Consider the following 23,740-nt stretch of genomic DNA (forward strand, 5'->3'; position numbering starts at 1 on the left):
ATTTTGAAAAAAAAAGTTATCCTCGTTTCTCATCATTTTGGACCATGGGCTATAGCCCATATCGTACGGCATACTATAGCGCGCCGTTTTTCATCATTTTTGAGGATTTGAAAAAAATGACGAAATGACAAAAACGATGGGTTATAGCCCATGTTTTTTGAAATTTTGAAAAAAAAAGTTAGCCTCGTTTCTCATCATTTTGGACCGTGGGCTATAGCCCATATCGTACGGCATACTATAGCGCGCCGTTTTTCGTCATTTTTGAGGATTTGAAAAAAATTACGAAATGACAAAAACGATGGGTTATAGCCCATGTTTTTTTAAATTTTGAAAAAAAAAGTTAGCCTCGTTTCTCATCATTTTGGACCATGGGCTATAGCCCATATCGTACGGCATACTATAGCGCGCCGTTTTTTATCATTTTTGAGGATTTGAAAAAAATGACGAAATGACAAAAACGATGGGTTATAGCCCATGTTTTTTGAAATTTTGAAAAAAAAAGTTAGCCTCGTTTCTCATCATTTTGGACCATGGGCTATAGCCCATATCGTACGGCATACTATAGCGCGCCGTTTTTCATCATTTTTGAGGATTTGAAAAAAATGACGAAATGACAAAAACGATGGGTTATAGCCCATGTTTTTTGAAATTTTGAAAAAAAAAGTTATCCTCGTTTCTCATCATTTTGGACCATGGGCTATAGCCCATATCGTACGGCATACTATAGTTTTTCATCATTTTTGAAGATTTGAAAAAAATGACGAAATGACAAAAACGATGGGTTATAGCCCATGTTTTTTGAAATTTTGAAAAAAAAAGTTAGCCTCGTTTCTCATCATTTTGGACCGTGGGCTATAGCCCATATCGTACGGCATACTATAGCGCGCAGTTTTTCATCATTTTTGAAGATTTGAAAAAAATGACGAAATGACAAAAACGATGGGTTATAGCCCATGTTTTTTGAAATTTTGAAAAAAAAAGTTATCCTCGTTTCTCATCATTTTGGACCATGGGCTATAGCCCATATCGTACGGCATACTATAGCGCGCCGTTTTTCATCATTTTTGAAGATTTGAAAAAAATGACGAAATGACAAAAACCATGGGTTATAGCCCATGTTTTTTGAAATTTTGAAAAAAAAAGTTAGCCTCGTTTCTCATCATTTTGGACCGTGGGCTATAGCCCATATCGTACGGCATACTATAGCGCGCAGTTTTTCATCATTTTTGAAGATTTGAAAAAAATGACGAAATTACAAAAACGATGGGTTATAGCCCATGTTTTTTGAAATTTTGAAAAAAAAAGTTATCCTCGTTTCTCATCATTTTGGACCATGGGCTATAGCCCATATCGTACGGCATACTATAGCGCGCCGTTTTTCATCATTTTTGAGGATTTGAAAAAAATGACGAAATGACAAAAACGATGGGTTATAGCCCATGTTTTTTGAAATTTTGAAAAAAAAAGTTAGCCTCGTTTCTCATCATTTTGGACCGTGGGCTATAGCCCATATCGTACGGCATACTATAGCGCGCAGTTTTTCATAATTTTTGAAGATTTGAAAAAAATGACGAAATGACAAAAACGATGGGTTATAGCCCATGTTTTTTGAAATTTTGAAAAAAAAAGTTATCCTCGTTTCTCATCATTTTGGACCATGGGCTATAGCTAACTATAGCACGCCGTTTTTCATCATTTTTGAGGATTTGAAAAAAATGAAAAAAACGATGGGTTATAGCCCATGTTTTTTGAATTTTTGAAAAAAAAAGTTATCCTCTTTTAGTTTTTTCTCATCATTTTGGACCATGGGCTATAGCCCATATCGTACAGTATACTATAGCACGCCGTTTTTCATCATTTTTGAGGATTTGAAAAAAAAAATCAAAAAACGATGGGTTATAGCCCATTTCTAATTTAAAAAAAAGAATTAATCCTCGTTTTTCATCATTTTGGACCATGGGCTATAGCCCATATCGTACGGAATATTTTATATTTCTAAAACTATGAAACATTTCAAAGATTCCTTTTCAGGCCACCGTAAGATGAACCTAAATAGGTTGGAATGAGGTTTCTAGGTGTAAGTATGTAGGACTAGTAGCATACCAAAGTTTGTGCTATTGCCATACACTGACACGAAAACGCGTATTCAGGGCGGAGTCACCACCCCCAGGGTAAGTTGTGATTTGCTCTCGTTCACTGCAATGCAATTTGCGGCATTTCCAAAACAATATTGCGCAGAGTAGCGATTATCAAACGTATTTGCAATGCCATACGTTGAAAGATCTGTTGCCCGTGGATAAGGCACGTTACCTCCGCAAGTTAGATATTATCTAACTTGCGGATAAAAAGTTCCAGCATGTGTGCCCTCAGTAAGCTTACTGTGGAGACACATGCTGGATTTTTTTACTTAAATGTTTTGTAGTTTCTGAGTTATTTAAATTAAATGCCCAATGCATTCTCTATGGCAACAGCACCTACAGATTAACCTAAATAGGCTAGAATGGTGTTGCTAGGTGTAAGTATGTAGGACTAGTAGCATGCCAAAGTTTGTGCTATTGCCATAGAAAATGCAATATTAAATTATATCTCTTCATGAGACAACACTGAACAAATTACACTTTGATACAATATAAAGTAGTCAGTGTACAGCTTGCCCCAGAGATGCTCAATAGGGTTTAGGTCTAGAGACATGCTTGGCCTTCACCTTTACTCTCAGCTTCTTTTGCAAGGCAGTGGTCATCTTGGAGGTGTGTTTGGGGTCATTAGAGTTCTCATCGGGCCCGAAATTTGAAGCCCGGCCCGGCCCGGCCCTAACTGGGTCAGCCCGAAGCCCGGCCCGGCCCTAAAATGTCGGGCCGGGCCGGGTCGGGTTCGGGCAGAAAATGAGAACTCTAGTCATTATCATGCTGGAATACTGCCCTGTGGTGAAGTTTCTGAAGGGAGGTGATCATGCTCAGCGTCATATCCAGAGGTTATCTTTGGGAAATAGACGTAGGAGTGCTGACAGCATTGCTGCAGAAGTTGAAGGGGTCCCCCCACCCCTCAGCCTGTCAGTGCTCAGACAATACGCAACACACTGCATCAAATTGGTCTCTATGGCTGTCATCCCAGAAGGAAGCCTCTTCTAAAGATGATGCACAAGAAAGGCTGCAAACAGTTTGCTGAAGACGGATTACTGGAACCATGTCCTGTGGTCTGATGAGACCAAGATAAATAAAATTGGTTCAGGTGGTGTCGAGCGTGTGTGGCAGCAGCCACGTGAGTACAAAGACAAGTGAGTCTTGCCTACAGTCAAGGTGGTGGGAGTGTCATGGTCTGGGGCTGTATGAGTTCTGCCGGCACTGGGAATCTAGTTCATCGAAGGAACCATGAATGCCAACATGATCAATGCCAGCAGAGCATGATCCCCTCCCTTCAGAAAATGGGCCACAGGGTAGTATTCCAACATAATGACCCCAAACACTCCATGATGACCACTGCCTTGCTAAAGAAGCTGAGTAAAGGTGATGGACTGGCCAAGCATATCTCCAGACCTAAACCCTATTGGGCATCTCTGGGGCATCCTCAAGCGGAAGGTGGAGGAGCGTAAGGCCTTTAACATCCACCAGCTCCGTGATGCCATCATGGAGTGGGAGATGATTCCAGTGGCAACCTGTGAAGCTCTGGTGAACTCATGCATAGGAGGGTGAAGGCAGTGCTGGAAAGTAATGGTGGCCACAAAATATTGACACTTGGGCCCAATTTGGACATTTTCACTTAACAGTGATTATAATTATAAGGCAACGATAAAAATTAACATACTGTAGGAAGTGTTACCAATAATTTGTGCTGCAAACCCTTTATTTAATCAACAGTTTATTACAAAATAATATATTTAATATATTTAAACTAAATAGTTTAACTAAAGTTTTAAGCTCATGTGATCCATTTTATTGTTACATAATCCATGTGACATAATGTACTGTAATTCTTTGTCTCACAATAAATGTCATGTAGGATTTCAGCAGAACTGTTTTATATTTAGCATCACACAGCAATATACTGATGGATCTCACAATTGTGATTCATGACTGTACTGTCAACAACATATCCAATATTTAAGTATCTGTCCAAAGACTATCCAACTCTGAGTTTGCACAAACGACTCACACCACAGATCACTTCTTGTTGAATTTTCCCTTTCTCTTCTTCCTTTGGCCGGCTGACAGTGCTGCTTTTTCTGCTATTACCTGCTGGTACCTCTTCTTGTTATTTCTGGAAAGAGTGAAAGAAAACGTTTGCGTGGTTAAAAGAAAATCACTATCTGTAGCTTCCCTTTCTTTGAAAAGATCTTAGAAGATCCTGGCAGAGCCTGGACTAACATGCAGACCAGCCTCATTGTTCCCTGTCTTGCAAGTAATACTTTTGTCTCCATTTTGTATGTTTGTAACCAACTCCAGAACAGGCTGACACGTACTGTCTGAACTCTGCATCAGCCAGCAGCTCCTCCACCATGGTTCTTTTCCTCCCCTTCTTGGGAACGCGGGAATGATAGAAGTCCACTGGGTTGTCCACCACGGTTGCCATCTACACCAGACAGCGCACACGCACGCACGCACACACACACACACACACACACATTCAGCTTGGTGGGTTGACGCCATTCACACAGCAGCTACTTTCCTCTTACATCATATGAAGTAAGAGAAAATGGCAGCCATGTGACTATGGTCAATTAGGAGCGGTCAAGCATCAAAGCGTCACTGATAATCAGTTTTGATTAACCTAGTAACATAAAAATAATAATAATAAAGTAACCAATTTTAAAAAATACCGAAAATAGCCACAAAGGTCGGCTTGATCTTGTAGATGGCCTATTTCTTTTAAACAACACCGTTGTACAACAAAGTATTAAATATGGCTCAAGTATTTAATCAGTCTAATCAATTTAGTTGATTAGTTGATTCATTTTTGAGGAGGGGCGCTACCTCCTATGCCCAGCTTTGTGTGCATGTGTACCCCATAGCGATGATTTGATTGTGGCCGGAATGTGATTATGTATGATGATAGGAGCGCCCTTCACTTCACACGAGTGTGATGTTTTATAATTATTTATTTAAAAAAATGATTTTTAATAGAATAATGGCCAAGAAGACGACACAATTCACTGACCTGGAAGTACTTGGGGAAGCCATCTCTGTCATTCTTCTTGTAGAACCTCTTGGGGTCCATGGCGCCTCTCATTTTCAGGACCTTGAGGTCTCCTTTCAACTCTTGAGTCAGCTCAGGGGCCTTCATGTTGAACCAACCATCCCCTGAGGTCTTCTCCCTCTCAGTCTAGGGAAGACAAAGGGACATAGAAACTTGTATTTTTCTTCTTTTTCCGTAAAGCCAGCTTTTGCCAAATATAACCCATCAATACTAGTCTGGTTTGTGTCAAGATATTTTAAGCTTTCCTCGCATTTAAACATTAGTTTACTCAAGAGATGTCATTATAGATAGAGGCCAAGAAGTCCCAAACTAAAATAAACCATGAAGGTACGTTTATAGCAATGGTTTGCTATGGCAAAATATTTTACACGCTTGGTTGGTTGAATGCTTGATTCCGATTGGTCAATTGCCAAATTCAGCGGTCTGTTATTTCTGGATAATGACCGCTCCGCTCTATAACAGACCGATGCCTAATCAAACCCTCGGAGCACCGCAGATTTACTGCTGTTTCCAGCATGACAGCCATGTAAACACACACAATGTAATTTACAGCTAAACATTGCTCTCAAAAATATTTTTGAAAACATTTGAGCGAGGAATAGACGATGCAGTACCCGAAAATGGATTCCATTTGATCAACTCACTTCCTTGTTTTCCGACTGTGCTGCAGCTGGGCAGACGCCTGCCAGCTTATGGAATACTTTCATTACCAAGCAAGGAAATACCTAGTTGTTGTGTTTTGAGTCAATTTATTAATTTATGTATTAAAGTAGAATACCACTTACTTACACAACACTTTAGGCAGTTAGCAGATGCTCTTAACCCAGAGTGACTTATAGTACACTACATTTGATGAGAAAATAGCATGGGAGCCATCTTTTAGCCAAGCTCGGCTCTCATTTTGACAACTTACTTTGCGTTTCAATTTAGAGGCCTGTTTGGATTCACTGTATGGAGGCACTGAATCCTTCTTTTCGAAGTCTGGACCAATCACACTCTTCTTCATCACCTAGGAGGGGAAACGGCATCACAAGACTGTAGGCTTAAGATTGAAGCACACCAACTCAGAGATACTGAACCAAAGTAAAAAAGGATTGGAGGCAAACTGCATGAAAAACACCATCTCGGGGGGTTATTGAATTTACCCAGACTTGCATAACTATCAAATTCATTACTTATTCTGCACCATAGATCACCTTCAAAAGAGGAAAATCAATAAAAGTTATTTACCTCGTCTTGGATCTTCTGTTCCTTCAGTTTTTTCAGCGAGCTGGAGACAGGTTTTGATTTGCTGCCATCAAAATTGATGTATAATCCCCCAAGCTCCTTCACTCTGATGCCCGGGTCAATACGACTGGACAACTCTTTCCTGAAACAAATTGGCACACAGCGAGAGAATACCTCAGGAGATGTAGTCATGTCTCATTTATCACGTATGCATTATAGATACTAAATATAATATAAATGAAGATGTGTATGAAGATTCAGGAAATATTATCTCTATGTGCCTTATACAATATCGGTCTAATAAAGATTCATAACACTGAAAGGAAAAAAAGGGATTTGCATTCCTCTGAATTAGGGTTACTGACACAATGGGAGCTTACAGAGCAAATAATTTGCCCGGCTTTCAGACGCTGAGACATCTTCCCTGAAGAAATGTATACAAAGAACTGGGCCATAATATTCTAGGGCTAAGCCTAGTGGAACTGATTATGCATACCATACAATTGTGTAGGTGTGCATGTTATCAAGACAAGTGTGTGAAGCACCCAATGCATACTTACACCTGAGCAGCATTTCTACTGAAGAAGAGGGCTGAATCTTCATCATCATCATCTCCTTCTTCATCCACAAACTCTTCATCAATGTTCTCCTCCTTTTCAGCCCCCTCGCCCTCATCTTTGTAGTACTGTTCATCGACCTCTTGACCAGTCCTTGTGTCAATCATAAACAATCCATCAACTGCCGCCGAAACACTCCCAGTCTTCTTGGATGGTCCTGCTCGCTCTTCAGCCTCTCCTTCCTCATCTCCAGAACATACAGCATCCTCCTCTTCCTCATCTCCAGAGCCTTTCCCCTCTCCTAAAGAATCCTCATCATCCTCTTCCTCATCCTCGCTACTCTCCAACAGGCTTATTTTCCCCTTCTTCTGTACAACAACTAAGGGTGTGGGTTCCTGTTCAGAGGCTGGCTCCAGTATTACACTCTCCAGTTGAGAGGTCACATGAATGGACTCGGCTAAGGCCTGATTGGGCTTTGAGGGGAGATGTGCTTCACTTAGGCTAACAGCCTGTTGAGTTGTTGCACTAGTCTCCACATTGTCCTCATCAGGCAGTTTCTCCACAACCACATCGTCCACATCAGGCAGTTTGTCCACAACCACATCGTCCTCATCAGGCAGTTTGTCCACATCCACATTGTCCTCATCAGGCAGTTTGTCCACAACCACATCCACATTTGAAGGTTCAGCTTCCAGGCTCTCTGGCTGTGATGGGTGGACATCTGTGTTGTTGCTCACTTCATCTACTTCCATGGCTTCGTCATTCTCTTTAGCCTCTTCTGTGACTTCAGAAGTATCAGCCATTTCACATGTTACAGTAAATGATTGGCAAGTGGGGAAATCTACCGTCTCTGTTGATGGCACCATTTCCTGCATCACTGCCATCTCAGAGTTGTCTCTATCCTTATCCTTAGCAGACAGCTCCATCTCCTGGTTCCCGACAGACACTGCAGGCTCAGTAGTCTCTGATGCTTCTTCAGTGTGAGCATCTGATGCTGTTAATGAACAGACAGCAACAGAATCTTCTGTGGTACTTGTCTCCTCAGCTTCCACAGGCATAATAGCAACTCCCTTTTCAGCCTCTGCCGTGTCTGTAAATTCTTCTGCTAGAACAGCAGAGGGTAATTTACTAATAGTATGAGATTCACTCAATTCCACATCCGCAGTCATGGTCACACACCCAGGATGTCCAACCTCAATCACCTCTGGTGCAACATCATTGGATGTGGGGTCAGAATGTGTCACCTCTTCAGTTTTCTCCTGCAGGGATTCATCTAGGATCATAGTGTGGTCTTCCACCACTGTGCAATCTGGGTCAGCAATGACTGTATTTTCGAACCTGGACTCATTCAATGCACTCTCCTCCCCTTCAGCTGGATTGGTCACAACCTCACCAGCTGGGGAGCTGAGATCTAGGGGCATCATTGCCTCTGGCTCCTCCTCATGTTCAGATAGTTTTCCTACTTTTAATTCAATTCTTCTTCCAAGAACCACACTGAAAGCTTTGGCTGATAGCCTAGTTGATAGTCTAGTGCCGTTTCCAGAACTTGTCCGGCTACTGGAGGGTGTCTCTTTGCCTTGTGAGGAGCAGGGGCTGCCTAGTGGCAGGTCAGTGAGGTCAGAGTCTGACTCCACAGCTGTGGGACCAGTGGTTTTGCCTCTGACTTTGCGCTGGCTGCGAGTTCTTTTCTGAGGAGTCATACTGGGTCCAGACTCGAACCCTTCAGAATCACAGGACTGAGACTCCGTAGTAACAACAGGTGCTGCCGTCTCCCCTCTTATAGCTCTGGTTCTTCTTCTCTGAGGTGTCAAAGTGGGTCCAGATTTTAACCCATCAGAATCACAGGACTGAGACTCGGTAACGACAACAGATTCTGCCGTCTTCCCTCTTATAGCTGTGGTTCTTCTGCCACTTCGCCCTGGGGACTGAGAACCCTCGGATAAGTCGTCCAGGTGCATTGGAATGGGCTGTGTGGTGGCCCCACGCCGTCTGGACCTAGTAGCTCTGCCTGTGGTGGAAGTAGAACCCTCAACTTCTAAGAGACTACAGCTGTCAGCATCTGACAGTTCCGAATCATCAGTCTGCTGAATAGCCGATGCCCTGGAGCGAGTACTCTTCCTCTGGCTTCTGGTGACTCTCTGAGATTCTGCTTCCAACTCAATGCTAGCTTCATCTTCCGGAATGTTCTTCTTTCTTGTGCTCCTACGGGTGCTCACACAGCCTTTCAATCCGGACACTGCTGAGGTGTGTGATTCTGCCTCAGATACCTCATCCTGACTTGCAAAGGTGGTCTGTCTCTTCTTCCGCTGTTTGTGTGTGATTGGCAGTTCCATGTCAGACACAGCTGAGCAGCAGGACTCTAGATCAGACACATCTGCCTCGTCGTGGGTGGAGCCCACAGGGGTGGATGGCTGCTCTGGACTGTGGAGTCTGGCAGCCCTGCTGCATCTCTTTACCCCGGAGCAGCTTGGGGTCGTAGGAGATAATGGGCCTTCTTCATCTTCCTGGACCACCTGGGCACAAGTCTCTTCTTTTTTTGCAGTCCCCCTGGTTCTCCGACCAGTAGATGGAGTGGCCTGGGTGATAATAATAATAATAATAAATTACATTCGTATAGCACTTCTTTAAAACAAAGATTCACAGCATCAAAAGCATATTAAGAGCATCAAAATTCGACCACAAAAAAGACTAATCGGGTATAGCCCTAGAACGGCTCTTGTTGTTACATACAGTATGCACAGTATTTCACATACATGAGCCATAGATCACATCCATGATTTCTTGTAGAACTTGTTTATGTGCGGCATAAATGTGATAAATGCTCCGTTTGTACTCACCCATTAAATAATTCCAAAGACGTGGTGTGAAAAATGGTCCTCTAGTTTTATATATGTGAAAGTTCTGGCACAAAACGCGTATTTAGTGAATTATCTCCACTTTTTCAAGAGATGCACACGGACGCCTTTCTCTCCGGCGAGGGGGGGCCGGAATGATCGATGAACTGATTTTACAAATACGTCCTGTTTACCGCAGACGTCATCACCAATTGACCAGGGAAACACAAAAGTTTGCGGTCACACAATTGGCAGGTGCTTTGCGATAGGTGCTGGGTAATTAATCACACCACCTGCCAATTGTGTGACTGCAAACTTTTGTGTTTCCCTGGTCAAAAAAAAAAGTCAATCAAAGAACAAGATTCCTCTACAGGATCTCCTCACTGGTCGACAAAAACACCTTGAAGACCTTAACAGGAGCCCTTGTACAAGGTTTCTTTGACTATGCATCCACCTCCTGGTACCACAGCACCTCAAAGGCCCTTAAAACAAGGCTCCAGACCTCCCAAAACAAACTGGTCAGGCTCCTACTTGGCCTCACCCCCCGAACCCACCTCACCCCTGCCCACTTTGACAGGCTGGGATGGCTTAGGGTCGACGACAGAGTACAGCATCTTGCAATGGGTCTGGTCCACAAGATTAGATACACCACCAAGATACCCATGTACCTGTCTAAATACTTCCTTAATGTAAACGAAGTCCACACCCACAACACCAGAGGGAGTGCAACAAACCATGTACAACCCAGATTCGGCACAAACAAGGGACTAAATTCTTTTCGCTCCTATGCGACCAAAATGTGGAACGCCCTACCAACAGTCATTAAGACATGTGAATCCCTTGGCTCCTTCAAAACTGCTCTCAAAGGGAACCTACGGATGGCTGCAATTCGAAACTGGCCTCTGTAAAAGCTGAATTTTTATCTGGATTGTACTATGTTTTTGTATGGACGTGGTGTTGGGTGCCTGCACATATGCACACATGGCATCAACGCATGGTGTTGTGTGCAGGCGCCCTACACTCTGTCTTTGTACTATGGATTGTACTATGTTTTTGTATGGACGTGGTGTTGGGTGCCTGCACATATGCACACATGGCATCAACGCATGGTGTTGTGTGCAGGCGCCCTACACTCTGTCTTTCGTTTTCTTTTCTTTTATCCCCCTGTTCCCCTCACTGTATATATATTTTTTCCCTTTTCGCTTCCTATATGATGAATTCCTGTTCTGTTCTTTAACTACATAGAAGTGTCTATTTGTTTGTCTCTAAATGTTTTGATGAATTGAACAATGTGGACCCTGTTGTAAACAAGTGTAAGGCTTAATTGGGTCGTCCACTCACAGTTAACAGTCTTTGTATTGAGTTTGTGCTTGAAATGTACTGTAATTCTGCAAACTGTTAATAAAGATTTCAATCAATCAATCAATCAATCAATTGGTGATGACGTCTGCGGTAAACAGGAAGTAAAATCAGTTCATCGATCTTTCCGCCCCCCCCCTCGCCGGAGAGAAAGGCGTCCGTGTGCATCTCTTGAAAAAGTGGAGATAATTCACTAAATACGCGTTTTGTGCCAGAACTTTCACATGGATATAAAACTAGAGGACCATATTTCACTCCACGTCTTTGGAATTATTTAATGGGTGAGTACAAACGGAGCATTTATCACATTTATGCCACACATGTTCATATCTATCAGGAAACGGTGCAAGCTATCTATGCCTATGATACATGAAAATATACGAAGTATAATTAAATGATCACAGGCATTCTAGGTCTAAATCGGGTAGTAAATGCAAGTCTATTCAAATGTGTTTTAAGACACGATAAAAAAGAGAATAATTTGCCATCCTGAATTCCTGATATCTTCAGGCAGGACTGGCAGGTCATTCCAAAGGAAATGCCAACATAGCGTGAAGCATTTCCAGGGTTTCTAAACTCCCATGATTTCAGTGTGATACTGGTTTAAAAGCTATCTTTCTGAAAGATCTCAATAGGTTATAGCTGACGGCTACACATCTGAGCACCACTCGACACAATCTACCACTCAGTCCTCCGGTTTATAACTGGAGATGGGTTCCTAACTTCCTCACCCATCACTGTAGGTTGTATGAAAAGGTCAGTTGGCTCATTGGCTAAGAGACGAGAACTGCACTGTTTTTAACTACAAAGCCTTACTTAAATAAATGCCTACATATCTTAGCAGACTATTACATCCCAAAACTGGCCAACATCACTTGAACGTTTTAAAAGACTTGTAAGGATCCATTTGAGATCTCGCTGTACTTATGTTATGTGTACTGTATAAATCAGGGCATGATTGAAAAAGAGAGCTTGCTCTCAACTGACAACCTGAATAAATAAAGGTTCTGTCAGGTTCTGTCTCATGGCCCAGTGAAACCATACAGAACTGCTCCCTGTTCCTTATTATCTATTAAAACTATAACTGAGAGTGACGGTCAGTATGTATGTGCGGTAGCCTAACATGGCCAGACTATTATGCAGAGGGATTTTTACTAGCTGCCTGGCAGATTCATCTGGTTTCTAGGCTAAGTATGTAGCAGTTATTGCCTTTTTGGTAGTCAATAAGTGAATACAAAAATGACTGGTTAACAACATGTTTACATTGTGTGTGCCAGTTGTTCTCAAAGTGGAAGTGTGACCAGGGGTCCTCGAGGGGGTTCCCATTCAACTATGAACAGTTTAAACATAAAACCCTATTTTATACTTTATAAAATGGAGATCTACAAGCTCGATGTATATATGGGCATGCAAGTGTTTGAGAACCACTGCACTGCATGGTGTGTGCAATCGCACGTCACTCAAGCATACAAATAGCAGCTACTGTATAAACATGTGATATAACAAGTTAACATTGATGCACGTTTACATTCTGAGACAGGGCGTTTATTTACAAATACACCATTAAGACACTACGTTGTTTATAAACTATTGGGACAGGTTATTAGACAGGGGCACTTTACTTACAGTAGCAGCACTCTAGCCACGTGAGTACCGGTAGATTAGCCATTAGATAGAACACTTATAACAGTTAACCGTTAACTTGCCTTACATAATGGATTAACTTTAATGCTTTTTCAAACTTTTCACTTCGTACAACTCACCGGAGTTTCATCGGATGATGTTTTACTGTCTGGATAGTACACGCGGGTTCCTCTCCTGGTGGCTACCATCTTTAGAGTATTATGGCTACAGCTACAGCGCATAGCTCGCTTCCGGGAAGCGATCACTCCAAGGATCCTTTAGACTGTGTTGCCACATTATGCGAGAAACAAGCAGACATAGGTCTACGAAATGGCCATGTTTGAAACATTTTAAATACACAGATCTTGTATGGGCGTCCCTGGCACAAAATATGAGGGAGGGGTCCAGTGACTGCGGCGAGGAGTCTGTACGGTGAGGAGTCGGAAATAAGCAAGGTTCCTTGAAAAGAAAATGTTTGATTATGTCTATGTGCTTGACAGCTTGACTCGAGGCGGACTTGGCAAAATGGCAACACTGCCGCTAGACTCGACTAAACGATCAAAGGGCCAATGATTAACCAGTGGTTCTCAACCTGTGGGTCGGGAGCGGGGGTCAGGCCCTCAGGCCGCCAGGAGGGTGATTTTTGGTGGTCCCCAGCTATACTATAAAAAGTGGTCATGCATTGAATAAATTCAGTTCCTGTTCTTTCATTTCTACAAATCAGAAGAAGGGGATACTCTATCCGATAGAGGATAGGTGGGCACTATAGCGGAAATATTATGAAAATCTTAAATAAATTGATCATGTACCATTAACAACCTATATAAGGACATACTTAAGGACCACTGGTTGAAAACCACTGATATATAGTATCCCACACCGTTTAAGCCTTCACACAGGACAGTAGGGACATTCATTTTAATAAAGCCAATTCATGATGTACGTACACCGTACACACACACACACACACACACACACACACAATATATATTTATTGGTCCCTGTCTGGAAAACCCGTCTGAGCTGAACTGTACTGTGGACACCATGCCCCTGAGTGCTGTGCTGTACTGTACGTGAGGCTGCGCCACAGTGACACTTGGTGGTGGAAAAAAGGTATTTCCGTGCTTAGACATACACAGAGACACAGAGAGAGACATACACACATTGCTGCGTATAGGAGTGGCTAGCAGTGCACCACTCAAACATAATCTTATTCAAGCACCTGTGCAAGCATCCATAGCACAGTGGTGTCAGGGAAGCTTTGGCAACAGCTTTCTTTTAGACTGTATTTTTCAGTGGGTTAGGAACAAAGGGGGAAACACAAATAAAGAATGACATATCACATGCATTGTATACGTAGGTTTGTTTTACTCTGTAACCAATTTAAAGTGTTTATATATACTGGGATCATAAAATATAAATATCTTTATAAGAATCATGCCATTTTGTCTCCAATAATGAATGCAAATGGTATCAATATAAGGTCTAAGTCACACAAACCACTCAAATGTTTCAAGCCAACAAAGTTAAAACATTACAATATTGCAAGAACAATAACAGATCTAATTATTTGGTTGCCATGTTACCTCTCCTAAAAGGTCTGGACTTATTCTAGTCCTGCATAGCCAGACAACTGTTTCACAATCTCCAAATGTCCAGAAGCATTTGAAAATTCTAGGAGGCAACAGTCTGGCCACACAAGACTAGACTTAATCTGACATGTGCATATACTAAAATATAAAAATCAAAATCTTTATCACGATTTCCTTATATGGTTCCAATTTATACAAACGTCCCGATCATATCCCCAGATGTAAACCAGATGCATACAGATACAGCAGAAAGGAGCAGCAGAGAAAAAGAGGCACTTAACTTCACATAAAAGTCTAGCTACCCAGATCTCTGTCATTACAACAACCACAAACAGTGGTGGTCAGCCTGTGAAAGCACTGGTCATGAAATGAGAGCTGCATCTGAGAAATTCACTACATAAAAGGTGACATATGCTTCCCTTGATCACACACATACTAATTTAAAATTTCTTAAAAGAAAATAACTGAGGTGAATCACGTTTAGATGTTTACTTGAGAATGGTATGGAATGCTTCTACAACAGGAAAAATCATAGATGGTCAAGGAGAAACCTCCTCCTTTCACCTTACACATTAAAACATGGTGTCTCAGGACAATTTTGGAAAGTGGTATTATTACTTTGTATGTCATTGCTGTGTGAACAAAAACAAGTCTTCTTCATCAGGCTTTGCTAGGGGCTGTCTTTCCTTGCATGGACGAGGTAGCCCTTGGCCTTGATGATGCCCCTGCTCTTGACTATGATGGAGTAGCGAAGGACCCATTCCAGCCTCCAGTTAGCGACATTCAGGTCCTGGGTGCTCTCCTGCAGAGCCTCCTGGAATGTGGCTGCAGACATTAGCTCTGAGAGCAGAAAGAAAGGTCAAGGATGTTTGGTTCACACAAACAAAAAGCGTTCCACAAAACTGAACAGGTATGCAAACACAGATTGCATTGCACACAACTCATACCAACCCTTCACAGAACTGAGCTTTGCCGGAATTGTGTGTGGGCACATGAGCGCACCAGAAGCTGAAAACCCCCCTTTACCCCTGGGAGATATAAGGTCATCGACTACGATGGGCTGCCATAAGCAAGTAAGTGTGTGTGCGTGTCCTGTATGGTTCTGAGATCCCACATCTTGCTTAACTAAGAACTAAGAATGAATTTGTTTTCCTGAATAGCAGATTTTTTATTTTTACCTTTTGAGTCATTGTGTGTCAGCAACTGGATGTCAAACTCCTTTGCAAACGCAGTGAGGTCAGGAGGCATCACACAGCATGATGCAAGGTTCACCTGGTTACTGCTGGGTTTCACCTGGACCACAGAGAAAGCCGTTCAATACAGGAGTGTGCGTGTGTGTCATAGTATAAACAACGCTTAGCAGTACATTTGTGAACACAGCAGTGAGTGAACAGTTTACATTATTTGCAACTGAACAATGTTCCCACTGTTAGACATGTTTCTGTCTTACCGTATTGTGCCGAATATAAGAGATGTTTTTTTTCTAGACACGTTTCTTTTTCCCCCAAAAAAACTTTTTGACATGTCATTACACATCCGGCCATTAGATAGCACTAGTATCACTTAAACGGCATTATGAATCAAGGATAGAATCAAGTTAACTAAACAACAGTTTTGATGCCTTCTCTATTCAACTCGAACCAACACATCAGCGCAGTAACTTCATAACAGCGTCTGGCTGTCCCATGCTATTATATGTCCCCCTAACAACATTGGCAGAGGTAGGTATCAGAGGATATAGATCTGTTATTTTCTGTCGCACAACGGATTACACATGATGTACCCTATTGTAAACAAGTGTAATGCTTTATGGTGTCGTCCACTCACAGTTAACAGTATTTGTATTGAGTTGTACTTGAAATGTACTGTAATTCTGCAAACTGTTAATAAATCAATCAATCAATCGAACACATTAAGCATAGGCTGAACCTGGGCGGGCCGATGGCATTGGTGAAGGAAAACAACATTGCCTTTCATCAGTGCAATTGCAGACGATGGATGATGTCACCCATAGCCACAATTCTACTGTGGTACAACTCCCAAATTTGTCCCGTCGAAATAATGACTGCTTACCAATTATCCCTCCAAAATCTAGTTGTTTAATCCACAAGCACAAATCATTAACACTTCTACGAAACTGCAAGATGATGCACACCGAGGTGCCATGTGAACTTCCATTCCCCAGCCGTAACACCTACGTATGCACTCTGCGAGTCTAGAACCACACATCCGATACGCCTGACGTAAAATACACATGGTCAGACATTTAATTCCTTCCTCCACCACTCCACCACCCATACTCACTTCAGCCCAATTGTAGAGCTGTTCCAGCAAATCTTTGTCCAGGTCAGAGGTGCCAATGGCAGCAATTTTCTGGCACCTGACCAGAGCTTCCAGCTTCTCCCAGGCTGGCTGCAGGTGTGCCAAGGTTTGGCTGTCTCCCTCCGGGAGCCCAGGCGGTGCTATGATCACAGAATCGAGCTGACACACCGCCAAGGTCTGGCAGGCTGCCAAAGAGAGAAACAAAGCGCTCCTAAGTGAAAGTTCATTTTCTTAGGGGTCTGATAGCAGGGTTTCTACACATTTGAAATTGAAAAATTCCATACTTTTTCCAGACTCTAATTTCGGGGCAAGATGCGGCCAAAAAATCCAGGTGTCGGAGATAAAAAGTGGACGGTTCAGTCAGTGTCAGAGGCAGTGCTCTTCCCCGGTCAGGGGACTCTGAGGGAGGCCCCTGGTCCCTGCCCGGTCTGTGATGTCACCTTAGGTGCCTGGGGGTGTCTGTACTCCCAGGGAGGCCTTCTTTGAGTATAGCCATACACCAGACCGGGAACATATCACCGCCAAAGTCACGTCTCTTCTCAGGGGCACAGTGTCCATTGTGGGAGCGTACGGTTACAATTGAGAGCATGCCCCCAAGAAGGGGTGCGGCTTTGGCAGTGACACATTTGCCAGTCTGGTGCATTCAGTTGTGTGGGATACAGACTTTAAAATACCATTTGTTTTAAGCAGCTGTGATTGTAGACAGACTTACCCATGTCCACTGCATCACTGATAGATGATTCATCAGCTTCGCACAGGAACAGCTTCACTGCAAAACAATAACAAATACCGTATTGTGCTGAATTATCTGATTATCTTATCTGATTATAAGACGACCCCCATTTTTCAAGACTCATTTGTGGAAAAAGAACATTGAAGACCAAATAGTCTAGTCCCCGATTAATAAAACGCCGTTTCTTAGGATATTTCCATTGGAAAAAAATCTTATATTCAGAATAGGGTATTATTGAATATATTATTTTCGTGTACTGTAGCAGCTGACGACATTCTGTACAGCACCATGTGATTATGCAAACATTCAATATTTGCGTTGCAGAACAAGAATTTCAACACTGACCGGAAACTTTTAGCTCCTCCCTCTCCTCAGGAGTGATGGCATCTGTCGCCTGAGGGATGGAGCAGTCCAGGGTAACTGGGAGCTCCTACATGACAAAACAAAGCACACTATTCAAAGATGATTATTACAACAGAACAGAACATCACTGCTACTCTGGGCCACATTATGACTATGAATTCACAAAATTAAATTCTTCTTCATACAAGCAGCTAGCTACATCATTGTAGTTTTAAGAATGGTGGAAAGAGAGAGAAAGAAATTGTACAGAACTTTTCCAATTACTTCACTGTGTTTGTCCTTTGTTTTATATATAACTAGAACTGCACTCTGCCGAGTGCATACTTGCTTGTTGCACACTAGTAGGCCTACTAGTGCGCAAGCAGAGCGCGCAAGTACTTTCGACCGCTGGAAACTATCACATCTCAGTATCTCTGTGAAGGAACGTTTGAAATGTATAATCATTACGTGTAACTATTTGCTACCTAACTACTTTTTTACAGAAAAATGAATCATTGATATGTGATGAAAAAAAAGGTATATAAACTGAATTAAAATATATTATACAGTATAATTATTTTATTACTTATTGTACATTGTCAATTGTTTTAAATGTATTTCATTTTGTACTATAGTGATATTAATACTAAATTATGATCAGAGTAATATGTGTCTCTAACTTCAATTTCTGTAATAATACTTTCAAATTTGTTGAAATATACATGATCTAAAATACTTCCGAAATCTGTAGTTGGATTTGTATCTCAGTGATGACGTAAGAGAAATGGTCATCTGTGTAATCTGGTCCCACCAGATACCACATTACGTCATCGTTGAGAGCTGGGACCAGAGTACACGGTGTGTATATGTATGACTAGCTCTCAGTGAGACGTAAGAGATATGGTCATCTGTGTAGTCTGGTCCCAGCAGACCAGGCACAGATTTACAAATTACAAATCACATTACAACTACATACAGAGTATGTAGTTGTAATTTGATTAGCAGTATACTGTGGTTACTTGGTTCCAAAAAGTGAAGCCCATTTTTTTTCAACCGTAAGTCTGTGCCTGGTTTGCTGGGACCAGTTACAACATTACGTCATCGTTGAGAACTGGGACCAGAGTACATGGTGTGTATATGTATGACTAGCTCTCAGTGATGACGTAAGAGATATGGTCATCTGTGTAGTCTGGTCCCAGCAGACCAGGCACAGATTTACAAATTACAAATCACATTACAACTACATACAGAGTATGTAGTTGTAATTTGATTAGCAGTATACTGTGGTTACTTGGTTCCAAAAAGTGAAGCCAAGTTTTTTTCAACCGTAAGTCTGTGCCTGGTTTGCTGGGACCAGTTACAACATTACGTCATCGCTGAGAACTGGGACCAGTTACAACTGGTCCCAGTTCTCAGCGATAACGTAATGTTGTAACTGGTCCCAGCAAACCAGGCACAGACTTACGGTTGAAAAACACTTGGCTTCACTTTGAAGAGACCAAGCGAAATGATTACTTGCGCGCTCTGCTTGCGCAAGTAATGAATGTTTGACGGAACTAGCTGTTCTTAACCTTGCCTTTACAGCTCAATCTTGATCTCATTCGACTGTCATACTCTGCTGTGTATTGTTACCTCATGTGGCCATGAAGGTACCTTTATTGTGTTCTTTTATTTTTCACTGTGCTCTTTGTGCATGTGGCTAGTTACATGCACAGTAGTATTTATATAAACAAATTCATGAAAACGTTAAAATACTTTTGTCGTTTGTGTTAAAAGTAAGTAAGTTCTACCCTGTAACATGTCAGTTAAATAAGTCGCCAATTAGTTTGGCAGGTGTGAAGCCTCATTCGAATCCTAATGCACATCAAAGAACCGAATATTTTACGCAGTGCAAAGATGTCCTGTTACCATGGATAGACGTGGTCGAATGAGGAGACCGAAGCCCTGATTGAAATATGAGGACGAGTAGCCTACATTAATCAATTGATTAAGGAACCACATAAAAACACTGCAGTGTAGCCTACTAGCCTGGGCACCATTTCATTTCGGTATATGATCCTGGCTGGAGCCGGATGATATGCTTACGTCATGTAGGCAAACCATTGCCTACAACAAACAGGAAGACAAACAGGAAGCTGTTAGTTGCTTCCTGTTTGATTAAAAGCAATAAAAGCTCTCGTAAGCGAGAGCTTTTATTGAGAGGGAAAAGGAAGTTGTCGCCGCCCGTTCATCCTGTCTGGCGACTACAAAACAATACTACAACATGACGTAACCACATCATCCGGCCCCAGCGCGGATCATACGGACTTTTGAAACAGAGACCAGGCTTTCCTCCGAGGTGGTGGAAAGCCTGGTGAGGCGAGGTTAGCAGCCTACAGAATAGTCTGTCTGTGTGCGTAAACATGGAGTGCTATCACTGTGTGGGGAGTAGGGACTTTCTTCATTCCATGCCCAAAAGAACAGTGCATGCGTAGAGAGGTCCAGTCCCCGACGGCACGACACTTGCACGTTGGTATGAGTATAATTAACACCATAGATTTCACTGTGTAGGCTAGTTTATGAATTGAACACATTGATAAAGGCCCCTGTTGTGTTTCCAATTGCTGCGGATGACAGCGCATTGTGAAGGCAAACCGCAGCAAATTAAATATGCAAGAATCCCAACTTCTCCGCCCATTCGCATCAAGTCTACCGAAGTATTAGGTGTGAAGGCGACCTAAGCTGCAATGAGGCACACGCACACCTGCTGTCATATATACACAAACATATTCCTGATATAATCCAATATGCTTAATTAGTTAGCAATATGTATTTGATTTCAGAACACAAAGACATTTATGTCAAGACTGTGGTGTATTCGTTTGTCTTGTATTTTTTATTTTTGTCTGTGTAATGTAATGTCCGTATTGTGGTTTGATTGATTGATTGATTGAAGTATTTATTAACAGTTTGCAGAATTACAGTTCAAGCACAACACCATAAAGCATTACAATTGTTTACAATAGGGTTTTTCAATTCATCAGAACATTTAGAGTCATACAAATATACACTTCTATATAACCAAAAACACAAAATCATCATAACAGGAGTTAAAAAGGGGGGGGGGGGGGTGGGGGGGAACATATACAGTGAGGGGGAAAAGGGGTGGGGGGATTCAGATTTTACGGGGCCAGTTTCGAATTGCACTCGTCCATAGGTGCCCTTTGAGAGCGGTTTTTAAGGAGTCAAGGGATTTGCATGTCTTAATGACTGTTGGTAGGGCGTTCCACATTTTTTGTTTTTCTATGTTGTGGTATGTTGTTTTTCTATGTTGTGTTTAAAAAAGAAAAAAATGGGTGGTTCTATATGCATTGTATTGTGATCGAACAGATGTGAAATTTCAGAGACTCACTGCATCCCCCACCCCTGTATCAACGTGAACCTAGTGGACATGGAGATGAAGAACTGCATCTACCTGAACCTAGTGGGCATGGAGATGAAGAACTGTCTGTATCAACCTGAACCTAGTGGACATGGAGATGAAGAACTGTCTGTATCAACCTGAACCTAGTGGGCATGGAGATGAACTGTATCAACCTGAACCTAGTGGGCATGGAGATGAAGAACATCGTTAGATAGTTCAGATGAAACTACCAAAACAGCCACATCCTGTGTAATAGCAGGGATGTAATCAGTTGGTTTCGTTTGACGCCGCTGAATCTGATTTCTGATAGTTTAAAGCAATTGACTTTAACAACATGAAACAGCCGACTACAGCAAGCTACTGGAATACATTACATTTGATCACTCAGACCTATCTATGTACTTCGTTGTACAACGAATACTATAGTGAAAATGAGCTGATCTACAACCTCACAAGTCGTGATGCAACGTGTTGTGAGCTTGTACATCTGCTATGTTCACAGTGTTTCTTATTTATTTTTTACATGACAACGACATGCTTGAAATAGTCATGCCAGGTTCAAAGTGGTTAAGTGCCTACTGAATGAACAACAAACCCCAGACCAAAGTTTCTGTCCCCCCGCCCTCCCTGCCTGCAGATCCACATTTGGAATGGCGCTTTTGGCAGCTAACTCTGCATGAACAATCACCATGACAGCTCCCTTTCAGCAGATCCAGGGCCATCCTTTGATGTCAACCAACAGAGTGTTATTTTGTTTTTCCAGGCCGTGGAGTCCTGTTGTCTGCTGACGTAGTATTGAGTCTCATTGTGTAGCTCATTCGCATACTACTACTGGCTTTCAACCTTGTTATTATACTGTAGGTGATTTTTCTTTAAAAACATTTTTTTTAAAGATTGCAAAAGTAGTAGATTTGCAAGCTCTCAGTGCAATGTTATGCATTGTGAGGTTATACATACATCGGCTATTTTCGCTGTAGGTTGAGCTTCTGTTGAGCTATGTTTACTAGAGAGTACCACAATGAACATCTAAATCAAATTGTTTATGTCTCCTCAGTCCTCACCTCTACAGGTAGTTGTGTTGTGGAAGACCATTCACTCAGTGTGGCCCGAATGCATTCCTGAAGCTGAAAAGTGAATGTGAATTGAAACATGAATGGCAAATCAACATCTTAGTTGTATGACCTTTGTAATAAATCAAAAAATTATATCTAATGGGCTCATAAAGCAAGGTATTTTTTTTCTAATCATAAGTTGGTACCAAGTGATGATGTTAACAGCCAAACAAGATTGTGTAACCAAGACACTTGAAAGACCAAAGACCTGCTTTGAGAATGGACTACCGTATATAATTTTGTTTCCAGACTTGTTAGAGAAGTTGTACTGTTCACTTTAGATAAGATTGTTTTCTTTGGGTGATAGAGCACAATCCTAATTTTCAGCAATGCCCTGCACATAGACACAGACAGTGGGGGGGTACAACACAGTTTCAGTGCCTTCCCTTGCTCAAAGGCACCTGTCAATTTGTCAAAGCATATAAGGCTATTGGTAGAATATTCTGGGGCCAGCTCATATATACATGTATGGCATAGCCTAGGGCAATTACAGTACGACCAAATCGGGTCTGATATATCTGGCCTGTCGTATAACGACGTTATTATACTCAACTAAAGTAATGTCCAGTATCGGTAATCAGAAACGTTTAGCTCACCAGGCAAATGATGAGTGCTAGCGTAAACCCTGCTAACATCAAGCTATGCTAATGCCCACACATTGTCAGGTCATACTGAAGCATGTCATAATGTTGTCATTGACCACCTTACCTCTTCACTTGGCGAAGATGGGCATTTCTTTTTTAGGCGACTTCTACTGACCAGATTCCCCGTGTGGAGCCTCAGGGTCTTGGCGTGGTTTAGCAACGTCTTTGCGTTCACATTAACGGCAGTGTTTTGAGACTCCATGTGGGTTTTGGTAGAAACTTCCTCACTAGTTCTTAGATCAACGTCACAACAAGACGCCACTCGGTTATCCGGTTCCCTCTTCCCTGGCTTGAGTCGTTAACTAGAGGCCCGAGTCACACACACCAGTGACACCACCTTTAAAAACAAGTAGTCACACAATGACTTGCATTCAATGTTTGTGTTGTCTTGAATTGAAGGACCGGGTCCCTGTCCGGTTATGGAAGCCGCTCAACTACGCCCACATGGACGTTGGAATGAGTAATGGTCAAAACATGTGCTGGAGTTGTGAATACCGTTGGCTGGAATGGCTTGCTTTGTGGCTGTGTGGGCGTCTGGGCGAGCAGGAGTGGACCATGGAACCGGAATGGATTTCCTTTATTTAAGGGAAAGTCCTAGTTTCCACCACTAGATGGAGGTGTAGGATATTGCTTTTTGGGGGGAATGTAGCAGCAGTGTTTTTATTCTACATAATAAGAATCATATCATATCATATCATATCATACGAGTAAGACGCGCAAACATCATATCATATCATATCATATCATATCATATCATATCATATCATATCATATCATATCATATCATATCATTTTCTGAAAT

General features: G+C 42.0%; 2 protein-coding genes across 2 annotated transcripts; both read right to left on the reverse strand.

Moving 5' to 3' along the window:
- Positions 1 to 3,822: 3,822 nt before the first annotated feature.
- Positions 3,823 to 13,060, reverse strand: dnttip2 (deoxynucleotidyltransferase, terminal, interacting protein 2). Its single transcript, XM_080769318.1, has 7 exons — positions 12,931 to 13,060; positions 6,978 to 9,550; positions 6,421 to 6,559; positions 6,104 to 6,199; positions 5,152 to 5,316; positions 4,457 to 4,566; positions 3,823 to 4,254 (listed from the first exon to the last, which is right to left on the reverse strand). The coding sequence occupies exons 1-7, from the start codon at positions 13,030 to 13,032 to the stop codon at positions 4,158 to 4,160; spliced, it is 3,282 nt and encodes a 1,093-aa protein (XP_080625444.1). The 5' UTR covers positions 13,033 to 13,060; the 3' UTR covers positions 3,823 to 4,157.
- A 662-nt stretch (positions 13,061 to 13,722) lies between these two features.
- Positions 13,723 to 23,450, reverse strand: gclm (glutamate-cysteine ligase, modifier subunit). The gene is made up of 7 exons (XM_080769708.1): positions 23,003 to 23,450; positions 22,244 to 22,306; positions 17,783 to 17,867; positions 17,417 to 17,473; positions 16,687 to 16,889; positions 15,561 to 15,675; positions 13,723 to 15,222 (listed from the first exon to the last, which is right to left on the reverse strand). The coding sequence occupies exons 1-7, from the start codon at positions 23,138 to 23,140 to the stop codon at positions 15,053 to 15,055; spliced, it is 831 nt and encodes a 276-aa protein (XP_080625834.1). The 5' UTR covers positions 23,141 to 23,450; the 3' UTR covers positions 13,723 to 15,052.
- Between the last annotated feature and the right edge of the window lie 290 nt (positions 23,451 to 23,740).

The sequence above is a fragment of the Protomyctophum bolini genome, assembly GCF_963924005.1.
Source record: "Protomyctophum bolini genome assembly, chromosome: 8".
NCBI classification, from domain to species: domain Eukaryota; kingdom Metazoa; phylum Chordata; class Actinopteri; order Myctophiformes; family Myctophidae; genus Protomyctophum; species Protomyctophum bolini.

Bases quoted from the DNA above. Each gene is read 5' to 3' on its own strand.
- gclm (XM_080769708.1), bottom strand. From the start codon at position 23,140: ATGGAGTCTCAAAACACTGCCGTTAATGTGAACGCAAAGACGTTGCTA. The intron at 22,307-23,002 runs GTAAGGTGGTCA...TTCACTTTTCAG, and splicing joins CATCTTCGCCAAGTGAAGAG to CTTCAGGAATGCATTCGGGC. The intron at 15,676-16,686 runs GTGAGTATGGGT...TCTGTGGTCCAG, and splicing joins AGCTCTACAATTGGGCTGAA to GTGAAACCCAGCAGTAACCA.
- dnttip2 (XM_080769318.1), bottom strand. From the start codon at position 13,032: ATGCGCTGTAGCTGTAGCCATAATACTCTAAAGATGGTAGCCACCAGG. The intron at 9,551-12,930 runs GTGAGTTGTACG...ATTATCACCCAG, and splicing joins CATCATCCGATGAAACTCCG to GCCACTCCATCTACTGGTCG. The intron at 4,255-4,456 runs GTACGTGTCAGC...CACTCTTTCCAG, and splicing joins GCTGATGCAGAGTTCAGACA to AAATAACAAGAAGAGGTACC.